This window comes from Amblyomma americanum, chromosome 2, assembly GCF_052857255.1.
Source record: "Amblyomma americanum isolate KBUSLIRL-KWMA chromosome 2, ASM5285725v1, whole genome shotgun sequence".
Classification (NCBI taxonomy): domain Eukaryota; kingdom Metazoa; phylum Arthropoda; class Arachnida; order Ixodida; family Ixodidae; genus Amblyomma; species Amblyomma americanum.
Genome location: NC_135498.1, coordinates 132,820,910 through 132,840,611, shown reverse-complemented (window position 1 = coordinate 132,840,611; position 19,702 = coordinate 132,820,910). Strand labels below are relative to the sequence as shown.

General features: G+C 46.0%; 1 protein-coding gene across 4 annotated transcripts in view; it reads right to left on the bottom strand.

Annotated features, from left to right (window-relative positions):
* The window catches only part of LOC144121813 (monocarboxylate transporter 12-like), a 66,599-nt gene that overhangs the window by 29,849 nt on the left and 17,048 nt on the right, over positions 1-19,702 (bottom strand). The window contains exons 1-3 of one of the 4 annotated variants that reach the window (XM_077655219.1): positions 12,175-12,476; positions 10,100-10,372; positions 8,973-9,116 (exon numbers count right to left, since the gene is read on the bottom strand). In XM_077655219.1, coding sequence (XP_077511345.1) covers positions 8,973-9,116; positions 10,100-10,328 — 373 coding nt within the window. In that variant the 5' untranslated portion in view covers positions 10,329-10,372; positions 12,175-12,476. Of the gene's footprint in view, positions 1-8,972; positions 9,117-10,099; positions 10,373-12,174; positions 12,477-19,702 lie in introns of those variants that run through there. The other 3 variants (XM_077655221.1, XM_077655220.1, XM_077655222.1) reach the window with 3 other exon arrangements.

Genomic DNA, 19,702 nt, shown 5'->3' with positions numbered 1-19,702 from the left:
TGTAACCTGCTGTTTCTTTGCATAATACAAGAGACACCGAGCACACTTTCTTCATTTCCTTGCACCGTCTAGGATTTAGGAAAATAAAGGAGCACTCTGTGTTTCCGTACAACTCCCGCTGTTTAGCTTGTTTCGAGGATTTTACGGCTGATTCGTCAACGCCTCGGGCTACTCTGGGCTCAATTTGTCGGTACCCTTAGGCGTATGGCGTTCCCCCTCATACATCATGTGTCAATAAGTTGAAAAAAAAACTATGAATATTATCTGAGAAGTGTCATGATCAAGTTTTCAACGGGCTGTGTTTATTCGAATTAATCCTGGACTTTTCCACTTATGGCTGCCGGCAGTGTGCAAGGAAACCCTTTCGTCTCTGATCCGTCGTAATTGTTTTTCTAAGAAAACGCAATTAAACTACCTGACATCGCAGGCGCGGTGCTAACTGCGGCTGCTACCTCACAAACAGCGGATTTATCGCAAAAACTGTCGAGCATAAACTGGAACACCGGCTTCCAGACAATCGCCAGCACCTCATTTCGAAATGATGCACCTCACATCTATCTATCCACCTTTCCCAAAGGACGGCACGTGCTCGCGCCGTCATACATATTTTTAACGCAATGGCATTTGGGTGATATCACAAAGAACTGCTAACTTCGTCACGAATTCCCTGACTGGTAGAGACTGTAGTGACGTATTCAGCATAAGAAATTTGAAAATCTGTGCAATCCGAAAACTTAAAACTTAGCGAATCCCCCAAAATTAGAAAGGACCGCAAAAAATGTAAAAATAAGTCCACCCTATTAAATGAATTAAGGTGGATTATTCTAGAATAATGAGTCCAATTAGTAAAATTCCATATGATAATCTAATGTATGACACTCCAACATTTTAGAAGGCAACTGCTACATACCATAGGAGAGTAAAGCAACAGGGTCCACCCGAAGATTTGGTACGGAAATCGCAAGAACATCAGATGCTCAATGCAGACACCAAAGAAGACACCATAACATTTTCCTCTGTAAGAATGTGGTTGAGAAGGCCCCCGTGTTTATCTACTCATCTTAGATTCCGCGTCTTCACAACACCCCTCTCTCTTCATTATGACTGGATGGACATGCGTGTGTCTGTGCAGCCTTCTATTTGCACCTCATATTAAGCTTTGTTACGATGACTGCCAACCTTTCGTTACTGCTGTAACACTCCTGCATTTCACTCGTTTTATCCGCATTGTTCTTGTACGCACTACCAGCTCTCGTGGGTCGTCTAAACCCAAATAGCATAGTAAGAGACCCCTAAACATTGTGTAGGCTTCCTCGATGTTGCAAGCCTTACTGTGCCCTAAGCTATCCCCTTTAATACCGGCTCAGGGATAGGCTAGCCTCACTAGATATGGTTTTGGCGTTAACGGTGCCAGACTCAGTTTCTAGCGGCTTCCTATGTGGAGAAAGAGATTCTCAGCACTCTCCGCTGCGTCACAGATATGTCCTTAACCTTGGTCAGTTTCTCCGCACCTGCTGAGAACGAAGGGCAGGGGTTCACTAGTGCATTCATATCTAGGAGGTGGCGAAGTACTGCGCGACGGTGGCGGGGTCTTGTTCTTTTGAAGGGAGGCGCGTTGTATAGCTCTGGCCCCCGGGATCAGGTGGCACCCCAGGTCTCGACATCCAATTCTTTTGGTAGTCGTACTTCTTTTTATCCAGTGAAGAACTGAGCGTTACCGAGTTTCAAAATGCACTCCTTTTGCAAGTTACCGGATTCGCCATCGCTACGCCATTCGTTCAAGATGTCGCTTTACGCTAAAGTATCCCAGTGGTCGAAAGTAACTCCAAGCACATCACTACGGCGTGGCTTATTGCCACAAGCAATTTTTGGATGTTTTATTCAACGATATATACTCTACCATTAGGTCTGTTGCCGAAGCATACGTCTCGTGCAAAATTATGTTGACTGGCGTAAGCTAGAATGTTTACGCGACCGAAAAATAAAGGGATGCAAACATCCGTAAGCCTCTATTAATTACGACCCGTATTTGTTCACGTTTTTCGCGCACGGAAACAGGAATCTGCTCACTAGTTTCAATTGTACCAATGTAACATATGACAGAAATATCCAGCATTCAGCGAACAGAAGAACACGGCAGACTAGTTTGCATCTAGTCGCGTTGTTGAAAACAACCACTTTCCTTTGAACATGGGCTTCTAAAGATGTATTGCAGCAAACTCAAGGCAGCAGAGCCTACTCCCAACAAAGAAAATTGTCTGTGCCGTGATACCGGCTGCATCGCACCTGCCGGTTCTCGCTAGCAGCTGCTCGCTCGCTGGGAGTTGCCGGCTTTTTTACTTAGAATTCGGAGGTTTTGTAAAACTCTTTCGAGAACAGACGTAGCCATGTTATATACGGCGTAATTCGGGAAACTAATGCTGTGCAACTGAAACAGTGCACTCTTTTGTAGTCGATTAAATTTCTTTACATTTTCGGTTGTTGAAACACTGAAGTTCAAAATAAACATAATTTTGCTCTTTCCAGTATTTGCGATTTTATAAACTGTTTCCTGCATACAATTAAGCAACGGGAACACTGTTCATGCCTTTATTCAGCGAGTGGCAAAATTGGTCCTGAGGCGCTTACCTCTCACTATAAAATCAACCCTCGAGGCGATCAGAAGATTTTTCTCCGCTCTCCAACTAATTTTAAATAAATCACTGCGTAGCCAGTGCTTCACCAACTCATGGCTGCACATGAGATGTATATGACATAAATATATGAACTTAAACATAAGTTTTCGCTTCTGTTTAGCTCGTTCCTGGATAAAGTAGCTTCAAATCTCAGAGGACGCTAGGCGGCTAGCCCCCTATTATACACCGCGAAACAATCTTTAAGAAAAGCAATCAAACTATGGACGTAGTCTAACGAGCAGGAAACATCAAGCACAGCATTCCATTGTGCATGACAGATGGCCTGAAACGTGCCATCGCATTATGATTAGGAAAAGCTGACGAACTCTTCAATTTATGCGATACCACCTATATGAACAAGGCCTGAATAGTGATCTGGCGATGTGTCCTCGATGATCAAGGAAATATGAACCTCACCTGCAGGTATTTTTTCGTGCACTCCGGTGCCCTTTTTGAGGAGTTAATTTCGGAAAGCTTTTCCTCTGACATTTTGCTTGTTGTCAGCGACGAATGTTAGCCCGTGTCTACATACATATTGTATAAACGTTCACAAACGTTTTAAACAATCTATGGACGTTTTCACCGTGGAAAGACCTTCGTCAAAGTATGTAGATTGGTGATTATGCATTTTTATGGGGCAAGGAAATTTATGGCCATAAAGCGTCACGGCACAAGGTACGTTCAACTACTCAAGGTGGGGTCAAAGACCCATTTTCCAAGCATTCCACCCAGATAAGCCGACTACCAAGCAAGGGGAAAGCTTGTATCCACTGTGTCGCTGGTGGGTAAACGGCCGCACTGGGGATCGAGCCGCGCACCTACCGCTGGTGAGGCGGATGCTCAACCACTCGGCCACCGCTTCGGCCCTAAAGTATGTACATATGTGCGCCGCCTTTCAATCAAGGGAACGATGTAGATCAGGCCTTCGGCTAATATTTCAATGTAGTGAAAACTGCGGTGTCATGAGCGAGTGGTGACGAAAGCGAAGCAATGCAGAGAAGCATTGGCACGATGCGTGCCTGTGTGGTGAGTTCGTAATTAGCAGAAAAAAAAACTGCCGGAACTCAACAACATTTGCCGTACCGTCTCAGCACAGGGTAGCTACGGCGCTCAGCAGGGCTGTCAGAATTAGTGTTCAGCAATTAATTACCGAGGAGTAAAAGCACTTGCGAATACTATTCAACGATTAACGTCTTCATTAGTTTTTGTGGCGAGATACATGTGTTTGTATTAATTTCCAACAACGCGACTTCATGCAAACTAGTCTGCTGTGTTTTTCTATTCGCCGAATGTTGGATATTTGTGTCATATGTGACATTGGTATAGTTGAAACAAGGGAGCGGATTTCTGCTTCCGTGTGCGAGAAACGTGAAAAATACGTGTAACAATTAATAGAGGCTTCCGCATATTTGCTTCACTTTATTTGTTGGTCGCCAGAGTTTTGATGATGTTAAGCAAGCAGTCAGGTAACTATTTAGAATCTAGTTAAGGGGTGCGAATAGTTTTTTTTTTGAGTGTACCTGCGTTCAGCACATCTATCAGAATATATGTACAAGTCTTCAAAAATTTCTCTCTCAGAAAGAAAGTCTTAATTGGTAATATACTATACATTTGTGTTTCCGGTGAAAGGAAGCTCATATTCCTGTGAAATGTTCCCACCTGCTTTCTAATGAAGAACACACTTGCAGTGCATGCAGTTACTTGCACGCGCTTTTGTGTAAGCGCCCTTGTTGAGCAGTGTTCCACCTTCTAAACCATTAAGAACATACAGCGATGTTTTGTGAGGCGCAATGTTACGGTGCTACTCGCTAGGAAGGGGAAGGCGTGTACCAACTGTTTCCTAACTTTATGGTTTTTAGTGAGTGGCTCTGTTAACTAGCGTTCGCGAGAGCAGGTGTTTGGATTCCTTAATTAAGCAAATTTTTTAACTTTACGGAAGATTGCGGCGACAGTGGAGCGCGTAGATTCATGCATGTCCAGCTTGTCGACCTATTATCCCTTTTAAGTTAGAACTGTACCTTATCACGGCGGAAAGCAAGCACTAGCTGTGAAAGCTAGAGTGCCTTCCGGTTCGGTTTTTCTCGATATGTTCTTAATTGTGTACTAAGAAGGGGTTTCCTTCCATGATAAAAAAAACGCGGTGCACATGAACTCTTTTTCAGGCTCGTGTGATGGCTATTTTGGAAATGCCAAATGTCAAGAGAAATATGAGTTGAAATTCGCAAGAGATATTACTGAAGTATTCGGAATCAAATATCTTGGGGAGATTTGTGTTTTAGTTTCTGTTTCTCAAATTCCGAATAAATCTTGTGTTTTTTTACTTCTGCCTATGTTTGTTGTTATGTTTGTCTTGCTTGTTGTGTTGTATTGCGCAATTACCATTACGTATGTCTTTAATGACCAGCTTTGCCACGATTTTTCTCGTGTTCCTTCTTTTGCCTTGCTTGTTTGAAAACTGCTGGTTGATATTCACACGACTCGCGATGCGAATCAGCGGTCAGTTGGAAACAAGCGCTGTATTTCGCACTTTCTTCGTTTCTATCTCGATACCATGGCTTTGTTTCACAGACAACAGCACACTGACATTGGAACCGTCATGGTAGCGCTCACAGTACAAGGAATAAGAAATGCGGCTTTGCATTCTCTGTGTGCGCTCAGCTGTGATGTTTTCTTCAGTGCGCCCGGAAGGACTGAGAGTCAAATAGCATTTTTTCTCGTCTGCGAGAGACACAGAGTCCGGGAAGAACCTATAGAACGTGGCGTATGAAACTAAATGCTAACAAATGTAAAGTGATGAGAACCACACGCAAGACTAAACAAATAATATCCTGTTCATACTCCCATAATGACACCTCCCTCACCCAAGTTAACAAGTGTAAGCATCTCGGTGTTCAAATAAGTGATGATCTCTCCTGGAAGGCGCACATTGAGTATATCACTGATGACGCAACCGCACGCTTGGCTTAATCCGTCGCCACTTTTCCCCGGCTCCTATCCCTCTAAAACTGCTGCTGTATAAAATTAGAGTGCGCTCGAAGCTTGAGTAGGCTGCCTCAGTAGGGGATCCGTACACTAACTCTATCATATTTTTACTGGAATTAATTGAAAGCCGATCTTAAAGATTTCTAATGTCTAATTACCGACGTCATGCCAGTGTTTCCCAAATTAAAAACACAACCTTCCCGATCCTTCCATGCGACGGGCATTTCTCGCCTGTGCACTTTCCATAAAATATAATACACTAACAATAGCCTAAAAAAAATTCCTGTTTACTCCATCATTGCACTCACCGTCTCGCAGAGATTACCACTTAAAGGTTCATATTCCACAATGCAGGACAGACCGGCTCATGAACTCTTTCGTCCCCAAAAACTGCCACGAACCGGAACCAGTTGCCCTCCTCCATCGTCACCGTTATGGACCATGTTAAATTCAAAGATCTCGCTTGTACTTACGTACTGTAACCACTCGTTTTTATATTCTGTTAGTTTAGTTATATTAAACACTCCTCTCTGAAACTCCTGACGGGCCCTGAGAGTAATGAAATGAAATGAAATAGACACCTTTTGCATACCGTGTACCGTGTCACCGCTGCCGTATCGGAATGGGAGCTTGAGCTCTCCCACTGCGCCCGCGCTGATTGGTCCCAATGAGGCATGCGCGAACGTAGCTACCGAGTACCTTGCGCCATCTGGCTCTCTCAAGGCGATCTGCGCATGCGAACTGACGATGCGCTGGTACCAGGTAACGGTAACACGGTACACGGTATGTTAAAGGTGTCTACTGACAGCTTTATTGTCCTCGATTGTGCCAGGGAACGATCCTTGGTGCTTTTTTAATGTTTAGCTCGTAATTCTTTTCTCATTTTCGAGTCGTTGGCATCCCCGTCAGAACCGCAGAGCTTGGAATTATGTCAACATGCTGCGCGCCACTAACGCCGTGGCGGGTTTACTTTTTTACAGGGGTGCCATCGCTGTAGTGCGCCCGGCGAACACGGCAGCTTACAAACACACTGTTTCATCAGCGTACAGTCGGGTACAAAAGTCTGTAGACCACGTGCTGCGCAAACTAAACCCATATTCCTAGTGTTGGCCGCCAGCTGAAGACCACACTTGGGGCGGTGAAAGAAAAGGATGTGGACTTTCGTGTCAACAAATGTGGTCTCCAGCCGCAAGCCAATAACAGAGCTATCGCCTTTATTTGCGGAGCACGTGGTCCACATATTTTTATCGCCGACTTTACGTATGGTTAGAACGCAGGCGCGACGGCATCGAAAGGACATGGTACAAGGCAATGCTGGTTGTAGCACGGGCACTGGAGCATGACACACGGCAACTGACACTCAAATATTCGGTTTACATTCGCGTGGCAGTCCACTGAGATTCTTTTTATATTCTGAGCCACGAAAAAGCATTCATGAAAGCATAGGGCTGCGCTCTTTAGCATGTCATGATTAAATAAGTTGTTCAGGTTCATATTTACTTCCAAAACACGATGACTGTCGGTGGTAGGTATTTATTGCGACTTGAACTCCCTTTCTAGCCGCGTTTGTCGCAAGAATCTGTCGCCGCCGCCGGAGACACCGTCCATTCTTGTGATATCGATTACGAAGGGAGGGGAATTTTTTTTTGTTTTCTGTTCTGGCCTTGTTGTTTTAGGTGGGATTGAGTGGCACTGCCAGCATGAGTTGAGGCGTCATTCCTTTCGTAAAGATAAGCAGCATAGCAAGAGCTTTGGCCGCAAACTGTGGGCGGTACCATTCGCTTCATCACTGGTTGCATATGATTTCTTTGGAAGACTTTACGGAATTTTGCTGAGTGCACAACGAGTATGCTTTTTTCTATCTTGCTCGTATTATGGAGCTTAGTTTGAATGACATAATATCCTGTTGTCAGCTGAGCAGCGAATTCCTATTCTTTGCTATAATAACTGCGCTATCAGAATGGTTGAGATGGTGGTACTTGAATGCCTTTCATGATGCGTTAAAAAATGCATTATCATTGAATATCGAACGTCCTAGGTTTCATGCTGAGCGATCTCTGATATTCATGAATATGTAGTTGCGCATTTCGTGCGTAAAAAATAATTTATCAAAAATTATTTTTCAATAATTTTTGTGGCCGAAGGGAAAAAGGCTTGGGCAATATCCACCACTTCGTTTATTTTTTACTTATACCGAAATTCGGTGAGGGACACCAATGATATAACAAACAATTTGTTGTTTTTTTGTGATTTTTATATGATTTTAAATCATCCATTTGCTTGTAAATATGACAATGTTTTGAGTCAGATTAATTTTCAGCCTCCATTAGAGCATTTATGCATATTTCGTACTCGTATATCTTACCAGTCAAGAAAAATATTGTTTCTGGTAAATACGCATAGCCTCACTAAAAAATCGTACACGTAAAAATGCGGCTTTCTGAAATAAATCAAAAATTCTTGGCATCACTTGTTTTACAGCTCGATTTATACTTTTTCCATACAAGGTAATTTTATCGACGCCAACAACGTATTATATCCAAGGAGTCTTAACCTCATCTTTAGAAGCCATGTATCTCCCGGTTCAGTACTTCTACCCCCCCCCCCCCCCCCTGCCCCGCAGCAAATCGGCCTGAAGGGGCGGAATTTTGTCAACGCAACCAGCATTGCACCTGATTTCAACAGCTAAAACACCTACGTCACTGGAGTATTTGCACTATCGCTTAAGTATAAAATAGCAGTATTTCCACGTACCGATGATACTAACGGACGGCAGGCAAAGATCATGACATTGAAGTTAAACAAGTGTAAAACCCAGCCTTTTCTTTTGAATTCGACGATTACAAAATTTACAGGGCGATTGTCATTCTTGAGTAACGTGAGATTTTCTGATGGCTGCTTGCGGGACCACTCCAAATTCCCCGTGACGCTGCACGTGGCCGTGGCTAACTCGTATAGAGCCACGTGCTCAGCTGTGCGAGCACTAATATTCGCGGCTGCGCACAGCGGGAAATGAGAACATGTACTGCGCAGGCTACTTCACGGCACGGCGAGCAGAGCAGCTGAACTCTCCTTTCTTTCTTGCTTCTGCTTCGCGTTATACCGCCGCCCAAAATTCGATAAACATGGCCGAAACATTTGCCTCTCGGAAAAGATACGGCGCATTTAAGCATGATTTGCAGATTATCGCGTGCATTTGACGTTTGCACATTGTTCAGAGGCATCCGCATTGCTAACGTAGGCCGCTGGTAATGCTTTTAATGTTTTACACCATAGAGCTATCCGGCAAGAGCGCATGAAAACCGGAACTCTTACCGTACATTGCACCCAGCGTTAGTGACACCCACACGACGTGTCTTGAGAATGCAGATGCAACCAGGGCAACCGACGCGAGAACGGAGCTCATCACTGCGATGTCGGCCATGGAAAAGTGCTGTTGTAGCGCACCGACCACAAGACCTGAAAGCAGCCCGATGTTGTGTGTCACAGAGCGCAACACTTAAAGACGCGTTACTGCTATGGAAAGTTCTTCCGAAATTGGCTGCTGTGCGCTACAGATATATTTACCTTTATACGCACAAAACGCAACGTTGTAGTCGGAGGTCTATGCTTCCTGAATTTAAACTGGCCCCTTAGGTTTCGAAAAGGCTTCAGCCCGGCAGTCAATGACATTTTCTTTTTTATCGCCTCACATGAAAATATAAAATATAATTAGATAATAGCAAAATGCACCCAATAATCTCTGCATAAAGTGGGCTCAACTTCACATCTCGACAAAAACAAAGGCTGGGCCTGAGGTTTTTCCGCGGAGAAGTCAACGTTGGACAGAAGAGTTTTTCATTAACACGCATCTCAAAGAGCATGCAAATGTTTTGGAAATAAATGCAAATAAATCTACTAATCTTGTTGACTATTGCAGATACTACCATTCTTACTTCGCATCTATGCATTATAGTGACGTATTCTTCAAGTACCCAATCAGGTTAACAAGAGAGATTATGGAAGCATATTAAATGAACGAAAAAATAATACTGTGGGCAAGCAAACCTTTTGTATTTCACATGACAGAGAGGTTCTCTACCTTGACACCACGTTGCAACACATGCGTTTGGGTGTTGGCTGATTTTTTGATTGACTGGCCGCGCTTTCCTTGATTTTATTGGTTCCTGTGATTAAGCCTTCAGTTGTGATTCAGCGCTTGTCCTTTGTTTCCTCTACTTACCACCTACGCCTTTCGCACTGTTCACCCTTAAGTAAAGGTACCAAGTGTAATCACTCCACTGTTTTCCTTTAAGGAGAGGTTTCAAGCTTTACGCGCACTTAGCGCTTAATTCCTAATTTCACACTGTGAGCGCCTATCTAAATTCCTCGGATTTCACTGCTCAAATTGGTAAAGTTTAGAAGATCGTACTAGCAAGTGCAGCCTACCCAGATGTGCCTACCGGATAGCTGTGAGCACACGATGAGCACGTTCTGGGGCCAAGAGGCCTGCGCACGGCTGAGGCCGTAGTCTTCGACGAAGAATACGAAGAGCAGGCCCATATACGAGGCTGGCACGCAGACAACGAGGGCCGCGAGTGCCCCGAGCACAGGCACACCCCAGCAGCTGTCAACGGCCAGGCACTGCGGATGGGAGGGCCTTGGTAGCAGTGAAGAAGGCGTGGTCCGCATGGCTGCTACGAATGACCGATAATGCGGGGACGGGTCCAAGCTGCCTGCTTAGACGGAGGCAATAGTGAAGTGTGAGTAAACCTTGAGGTGAGGGCCGGTTAGGATAATAATAAAGAAATATGGCAAGGGTATTATCTTCAGTGATTTAATCTCTGTTTATCTCCAGCTCACATTTTAACCGTTCTAGTCAATTAGCCAGTGAAAAGAAAACTGTTTTCCTAAAGCTATCAATACTAGCCCGAGAACGAAAGTTTTTATTGATAGGCGACACATTGTAAAAGAGGCTAGCTAGTATTTTGCTCGTAAACATAGCACCCAGATATTAAAGCCTTGACGATTAAATCCCAGATTTCCTATTGTGTTTACGGAGTTCCAGATCTAAGAATCAATTAAACTGCCGCCCTCTACAGCCTCTTTTCAAGCCGAGTAGAACATCTTGGGTGTTACACCCTACATACGATACCATGGCACAGTTTTGAATTTTCTTACCTCTTTTCTTGCTTTCTCTTTTATTCACGTATTATGACGCAACGCCCGAAAGCATTACAACAGTTTCTGCGTCATACAGGCACCCTCCTTTCATTGACACGAAGGAATCACTGATCGTCATAGCTACATTGTTTCACATAAAAAAGTCTTACTTTGTGTTCTACTGCACCGGAAAGGCTTCTTTTGCTTCAGAAAGAAGCTGACATTAACAACGTGAAGGACGAAACAGCAGCAGATAGCGATACCTCTTCCTTACCTCACGAACAAACACGACATACAAATTAGCATCTATGAGCCCTTCAAGTGGCATAACCCTGGTAGGCTTTCACTCGACAGCTTCTAGCGTCAAACATGGGCATTTTCTGCATCGAATGTGCGGTCCGGGTGCCCACGTTTGTTTGTGCAGTGCCTTGCGTCACTGTCCGAATAATTTTAGATCAAAGCCTGTTGGTGTTTTTCACACCCACGCTGTAACATACCATCGTAAGTGTTACGTTGTGAGGAAGCAGAATCATTACCGCGATGTCTGTGTCAGCTGCAGCACAGGGATCGAAACATTAATAGTCTCCGGCGAGGACCTCAAAGAGCGCGAATCAGAACATTTTCTTGTAATCTGGTGCGAAATACGCGAGCTGGGTAGCAGGTCGGTGGAGGAGAATATAAGGATGATTTCGGTCTCCACTTGACGCTTTGTCCAGAACTAGAATTCTTCGATGCTTTATTCGAATTCTACTTGTTGGCTGCCGGTGGCAGAAGTATAGAGCTGCTTCTCAGTTTAGAGCACGTTCAGCCACGAATCACCCTTGTGCAGATAACACCGGAAAAGGTCTCAAACTTTTCACAACAAATGCAAGTAGCCTGGTTTCAAAAAGCAAGCGCATTCAGTTTTAGTTTGACATACGTACTAAAATTTGCGTTAATTTAGTTAGGATGCCTATTGTTCAATTGAAAAGTTAATGCAATAACAAACAAAGCTGCCATCTGAAAGCATTCACTATCGAGCATAAGCACGAGGTTTCTAAAGTTCTTGTTTACCTGAACGTAGTGTTGATATGCGTCTACTTCGGCCAAGAAATAGCCTGTGCAATCAACACGGTCGTGTCTAAAAACTGGCTATTTATGAACGCTTATGCTTTCTGCTGTGAGAGTGCGCAATTTAGCAGCCAGACCACACCCCATGCTGCCAGTGTAGGAGACACGTCGTTTCGCTATGCGGCGAAGCAAAGTCTAAAAATCGTGGAATGTCTCGCATGCACATAATAATAGCTAATCAGGTGATGTGAAGAATTCAAGCTTAGGCCGGGTGCATTGATCCTTTTCTTGATGCAGATGAAGCGTGCGTGCTAATACGGCTCACCTTTTAACGCTGTGCAGAATGTATTATCCAAATCTTTAAGCTAAAGTCGGCAACCACAGTGAACCCCCTGGTTGCGTCCTCGTATTCGTTCAAAGGCAGGTTCGAGTGCTTGAGCGCGCTTGGTAAGAATGCACAGATTCATTTATGTTCATTCCAATGGCCGCACGTTCCGGTGCGCGGAAGCAGTGTACACAGGCACGAAATGTGTTCATGCGCTGCAAGTCAGAGCGGCACTGACTGAGAAATATGAGAGCATTGTGAGTAGATGCAAAACAGCTGCAGCGAGCACGGTGCGAAACTCCCGAGAGAATGGGCTGCTGCAAGTGCGACTAGCCGCATTCGTTTTCCTTGTTAGAGCGTATACTAACAAGAACAAAGAAAACAGATAACTTTACAGCTGTTCTATGCTCCCATTTCTAAGCTGCGCGGCTGCCAAGTTGAAGTAAAAAACAGGAATTTCTGAATGCCCCCTCTGAAGGCATATGCAGCAGTTAGCCACTGGGATCTGTTTGCGATCATCACTAAACGCAGTTTCAGCCGCCGCGGTGGCTGAGTGGTTGTGGCGCTCGGCTGCCGGCCCGAAAGACGCGGGTTCGATCACTGCCGCGGCGGTAGAATTTCGATGAAGGTGAAATTCTAGACGCCCGTGTGCTGTGCGATGTCAGTGCACGTAAAAGAGCCCCAGATAGTCGAAATTTCCGGAGCCCTTAACTACGGCGTTCCTCATAGCCTGAGTCGCTTTGGGACGCTGAACAACCATAAACCATAAATTTATCGCAGATGCGCGTAAATAATAAGAATAATTCTAATAAAACTTTCCTTACATTGGCTTTAGTGGTGGCCCAGTTGCCATCCTAGCCTAGTAATTCTCAAAGCTAAAAGGCGTTGCGGCCAATGCAACAGCTAAAACCGGCTAACGGACTAACCGACCGTGTGTCCAGTAGAAAAACCGCTACTGCTAGTCGGCTACTGAAGGGGCCTTTGACATGTATGGTTTGTGCTATAAACCACTTCAGTGAGTTAAAAAATAGACATGCTAAGTATGCTGTATACCTCAACCTCACTCAGCATTAATGCAGGTGGGCAACGGGCTAAGAAAACATTATCTGAGTGGTAGCGTAGCGATATGGAATTTTTTAGAGGCGAAGACAATATTAAAACTATATCTGGATAACTGATAGCTCTCGTTCTTTATTTTTTCACAATTTTCACCTTATCGCTGAAGTGTCTGCACTATACGAACAACTTATGTTGGCCCCCTCATTCCATGCTTCCCTATGACAAAGTAAAGTTACGTGACCCGCGACTAACATAAAAGCGTTGCGCCGTAACACGTTAAACCAATGAAATATGGCTGCCTGTCATCATGTGGCTCAACTCAGAGCATTGCTTGCATTCAGACTATTTATTCATTTACCTTGGAATAATTACAAAAAAATGTGAAAATTTTAATTTAGTCCTAAGGACGTTTCTTTGGGTAGTATAGCGAGTTTGGACGAACAGAGTCAATTTTTTTAGGAATGTATACTTCCTTCGCGATCTCTATTTCCGCCTTTTAAAGAAATCTCAGAAAATGCAAAAGCAAAAAAACAGCCGTGGCTTAGCTTGGTTAAGCTTGGTGATTGCGAAGCAATGTGTCCTTCGGGTTGAGTCGGGCCAGCCTTGGTGAGAGATTTCTCCTGTCTTTTCTTCGAACGCTCTTGTCTCTGCTGGGGTGTTTCTTCTGCACGCTGTTTTCTTCGCTTTTCGTTTTCCTTCTCTCGAAACGCACGTTCCTTCTCGAGCCGCTGTTCCGGGGTTTCTTGGACACGCCTCTGCCGTTTAGTCGCGTTCCATCGTTCTGAACTATTAGAAGGAGACTCACTGTCGGGCAAACTCATTTCTTCCTTTGCTTCTGCTGTTTACACAGAGGAGGTTGCATGTTGTCGCCGAGCTGCATACTGGGCACGCCGCTTAGAAAGTCGTTCTTCTCGTTCTTCTTCCGTCTCCGTAGCTCGCTGATGCTTCCTCTTTGCATTCTGCCGAGCTGCCTTGTTCGTAGGCACCATCGTAACATCTGGCTGTATGACTGCCTTGGCGAGAGGAGCGGAGCTGTTTTATACAGCTGGTGTGACGTCACTCTGACCGTAGCGCCCCTGGTGAGAGGAGCGGGAGTTAGGCCGCCGTTGGTGGCTACCGCCTCGCCTCGCGACGGCGTGAGATGGGGCTCCGTTTTTACACAGCTGGTGTGACGTCACACCGACCGTAGCGCCTCTGGTGAGAGGAGCGGGAGTTAGGCCGCCGTTGGTAACTACCGCCTCGCCTCGCGACGGCGTGAGATGGGGCCCAGTTTTTACACAGCTGGTGTGACGTCACTCTAGGTCACGTGGTGTGACGTCACGCAGCGAGGTCACGCTAAAGGTCAATGGTGCCTACCACCGCCTCGCCACGGAACGGGCTGAAGTGTGACCTAAAGTAGTATTGCTTCGCAATAAAACAACTTAATTGAGCTTTTGCATTGTCGTATTCTACCACCACCAGCGGCATTTCGAGCGAACGAAGCCTACACGTTAACTGTGTGGAAGTGGGAAGCATGGTTGTCTCCGCATCTGTTCCAAAATGCGTCAGCATCTTCGTCTCGAACTTGGAAAACACGCGCCGCCGTCTGCAGTAAGTGACCGGCAGGCCCAGGAAGTATCGGCACTTTCTGGACCGCCTGTACATCTTAGCCCAACACGTTTCGGGACTAAGGTAAAATTTTATGAAATTTCTGTAAGCAATCTTAGCTAATAAACTCTTTATCCGTAATTTAGAAAATACGCTGTTTTCCACAACACACCAGGAAACAACATATCGTTGGTTTCACGCGTCTACACCGCTTTGATTATTTTAGGCTTTGGCTCAAGTTACTTAAAATCCAGCATGTAAATTGCGAAGCCTAAGTAGAGCAACGGCATGGTTTGCCGATCTGTTGTGACCATCTCGGCACATGTGAGAGGCAATGAGCCGGAGGTCCTGCATGCCGATAGCTGTGGTAGTCCAGGTAACCCCCCCCCCCCCGACCCCCAGCCTCCTCCGCACTATCGTGTGAAGAAACGGACGTATCGGTCGTGTCAAATGCTCACAGCTCCACCCACTCGAATTCTTCCCACTCTTTATCGCACACTTCCGTAAATTATAATCAGCGCGTTACAGCAGATTCGAACTGCGCCAGCTCAACTCAATAGTGGACTAGAACACTTGAATTCAAAGTTTTGCCACAAAATCTCTGTCTGTGTAGTTAAATTACGGCAGTGAACTACGTGATCTTGGTGCAAGATCCTGCAGGCACTCGCAGGAGATTTATTGCTGGAACGAGCTGTTTCTAATTGGGCCTTCTAGCGTTTGTTTTGACGGATTTCGTGGTGCGTTTTTTATACCGAAGCTTACTCTTTACTGTTTTGCCAAAGAAGATAACACTTCAGGAAGTGCGGCTCTTCACTTCGCTTCAATGCACGAAGTTTGACATCCTTGTAATCAATAAGCTTCATTTTCCTGCAGCTCCTGACACGTCGCCTACAAATATTGCCGTCAAAACGCGCTTATTTCTAAAATGTCTGACCACGAGGGTGTGATATAACGCTCTTTTTGTATCTTTTCGCGGCGATATAGGCTTCGTCGTCTAAGAAAATTGATTCATAGAGCCCGGCGCCACATTCCTCACTTCAGTTTAGCCCTTGAAGTCAGTTTCACAAGATTATGCGCCATGTTGGTTGTTAGCTAAGAATAAATAACAATCTTGTATATTCTCCATGTCTGAGGAAAGTAAACCAATTGCAAGTTTGAATTAAGGATAGAGGGGAAAATACAGAATGAGCGTTAAACAAGACGCGAAATAAATGAGGAGAGGAAAAAAGCAGGGGCTGTAGAAGACGTCAAATCGATCAAATTGATTACAGCTAAAATCCTTGCAGTAGTGAACGGTAAATCCTGAACTGAGCTATTGTAAGGCTGCGCAGTAATGTCCCGAACATGTGTATGGAAAGGGAGATCATGGGAAGAGTTACCTGTTGCGACGAGAGCACTAAGCAGCAGCTTTGTAGTGTCATGAAGCGTTTCAGTGTATGTGTCTTCACAGTATTGTAAAAGAAGGATTATGAAAGGGCACCTGAGCTTGCAAAAGCATGATTGTATGGTTTGCCAAAGAGTAATTGTCGCGTAGCTGTGGATCAGATATGCCTTATGTAATTGTTGTGTGTGTTTCTCGTGTTAGATCGATGCATTGCAAGAGCTCCGTAATAAATGCAGCGGTGAAAAGTCCTCAGCCGTGGGTCTGAAATGCGTTTGAAACGGCGACGAGGAGCGCGCACTCGGGACAGGTCCATGCTCAAGTCAGGCGTCCACCAATGGAACCCTCGGGCAGCTCAGACTTTACCAAACGCAAGTTTTCCTTGTATAGTGTCATAAAAGTTTTGACATATTTAGCTCGCGCATAATCAAGGGCCGGAGTTGAATGGACGTGATAATTATAATAAGATTGAAACCAACGCGGAAACTGTGAAATTAAATGTGAAATTAAATGACTGAAGCTCGCTCTTCTGAGCCGCTTGAATGGCGATGAAGGTTGGGAAGAAAAGGATAATGTAATAAATCAATGCTCAGAAAGTGATAAAAAATTTTGGTATATGTGCGTTTAACGTTCCATAGTGACCCAAGCTATGAATGGTGCCGTAGTGAAGGCCTGCGGAAATTTTGACTACCTGGGTTTCTTTAACGTGCACTGACATCGCACAATGCACGGCCCTCTAGGGTTTCGCCTCCATCGAAATTGGACCGCCACGGCCGGAGTTGAATCCGAGTCTTTCGGGTCAGCAGCCGAGCGCCATAACCATTGAGCCACCGTGGTGGCCCTGATCAGAAAGTGAACTTGCCAAGGACAGTCCTTTCTAAATAAATTTGAGAAACCAATCTGATGTCAATCCAACTTTAAGCGTCAGAGGTTTCATAGGTTGGTACACAGTTCAGATTATTGAGAACAACCATAGTATTGGAGGCCGCAAGAGCTTTAAAATGTCGGGTCTTTCTGTACAGTCAATAATATGTCAATGATATACTGTACTGTCAATAATATGTCTGCCCCATAAAATATTTCTTTCATTAAAATCACTGAAAATGACAATTTTATTTGTTGGTAGTCTGTATACAAGTGGTAAGTAAAGCGAGAGAGGCTTCGGTATTCACATGAGGCGGTACATATACTGCTATAAAAAGGAAATGATCAGTGAATGTAGAACATAAGATGGCAAAAACTTCAGGAAATATAAAGTGAAAAATATATCAAAAGTAGGATTATGAAGGAGTGTGACACACCGTGCGTTTCTAAGAGAACAGGTTTTGTGAAAAGTAGAGGAAATTCCTACAAATTCATTTTTGATGGTTATATATGGATCGCCGCCTGGGAATATTGTGATGTTGTCCATACTATATTTGACTACCGGGAAGTCCCCCAGTGCGTGTGATCTAAATTTAATGGAGAAAATTAATGTGATCGCGCAAGTACGCGAAATTACTCTAGGGCAAAGGCCCATAATGTGTGCGGGTACGGATCCTGCCAGCAGCTTCACCCGAAAGTGAACAAGACACATGCCCCGCGGGAAACCCAAATGGACGACTGGCAGCAGTGCAAGGGGCGCACTTACATGAGGGTCCTGGATGGGGTTCGAGCAAGCCGCCAAGGCGTGTCACACCACATTATGCATCAACAAACATTCGAGGGATCGCTCTGCAGCTTACACGCTTTCAAATCGTGGCCACATTGCGCGCAGTAAGTGCAAAGCATCACATGCAGGTGTTCGCAGACCTCAACTGATGTGCACCTGAGGGTCACGCGACGTGTAACGCATCGAAGTTTGAAGGCAGTGGGGTGAACCTCGAAGATGGGCCCAGATGGAGAATGCGGTTGTGGTAGTTGAGTTTCATGACTGGGTCCTCCGGTCGCACTTTCGGGTCGGCCCTAGCTGGACGTACGTGCGCGTTTCTCTGCTGGTAAATCCGGACGTTGAGTGAGGTTCGGGTGGCCTCGACTCGGCAGAATGTGGCCCTCAGGCGTTCCAGGTCCGCAGGGGTTGGAGGCAGCTCTGAGGGTGCGACGCGAGGGCCGTAGGGTAACGACTCCGATGCGATTAGCCTCGGCATCAATATTCTCCTTTAATAAGTTGATATGGCTGGGAGTCTGCGCGCTCAATAGACTCTGGTGGACAGGAGTCGCATCCAGGGCTGCGATGCTGATAGCAACGTGTCGGGAACGACCGCGTCACCGCGCAGGGCGGCAGTGAAGCTCAGTGATATCTAGGATCTATGCCTCATGTCGCAAAGTTTCACATCAGGAGCAGTGGCCCTAGCGGACACATCTGTGGTTCGTGTTCTCAGGACGTCTAGTTGGTGTTCTTTTACGGCCAAAGAGATCTGCAGCGCCTGTGAGTTGTGCATCTCAGCGACCGCATGCGGGAAAAAGTCTGCGGCGTGAATGTACATGTCACATATCAGTGGCATGAGGACACCCCCAGCTGTGGGACCTTAGCCGCCACGGTGGCTGAGTGGTTATGGCGCTCGGCTGCTGGCCCGGAAGAAGCGGGTCCGACCCCGCGGCCGCGGCGGTCGAATTTCGATGGAGGAGAAATTCAAGAGGCCCGTGTACTGTGTGATGTCCGCGCACGGGCCGCTTCCTCCGCTTCTTCTGCGCGCTCGCGCGCTACAGTTGCCGTTATGCGCGTTTCGAGAACCCCAGGTGGTCGAAATTGCCGGAGCCCTTCACTACGGCGTCTCTCATAACCTTAGTCGCTTTGGGACGTTGAACCCCCATAAACTAAACTAAACTAGCTGTGGGACCTAGCTTGTGGTCCTTATCCAAAATCATCGTGACAATGCGCTCATGAACCCTCATGGCGTCCGAGTCCATTCCCTGTTTCAAGGAGGCGAGTTACGGCGGGCCCGGATCTATGGCATGTCTCAGCGAAGAGATGTCAGGCCCCCGGGGGCACTAGGGGCTGGGCTGGAGCGCCCGACAGGATCAGGCTCCTGGCGCGCACAAGGCGACTAGAGGTCTTCCGGATGGTTCACGGTCTAGCCCAAAACAGTTTACGGGGTGGCACTGGACAAGGAAGAGCTGACCGGGGGCGGCGGTTCCTTGAAGGCAATCTGGTCAGCCATGGCCAAGCTGGCAGTTGGTAAGTCTAACCAGCCGGCCACCGCGCCCGCCAGCAACTGATATCTGGCGGCGTTCGTGTGAACGATAACGTCAATCGACAGACGGGGCAGTGTCGAGGTCCCTCTGTTGCTCGCGCTTTAAGAACTTTGCTTGCTTGCGGAAGTGTGTATATTCGCTCCTGAGAACTCCATCCCCACTCGATTATACCAGTCCCTATTTAGCGTGCTCCTGCTTATCGTGCCGAATCCCCGAATTCCTGCTAGGAAGGATGTCAAACGTCAGCGAGGACCCGGAGTTGGTTCGGCATGCTCGCCGTGTCGTGCAGCAAAGGCACCGCAGGCAACGACAGCGTGATGCAAGACA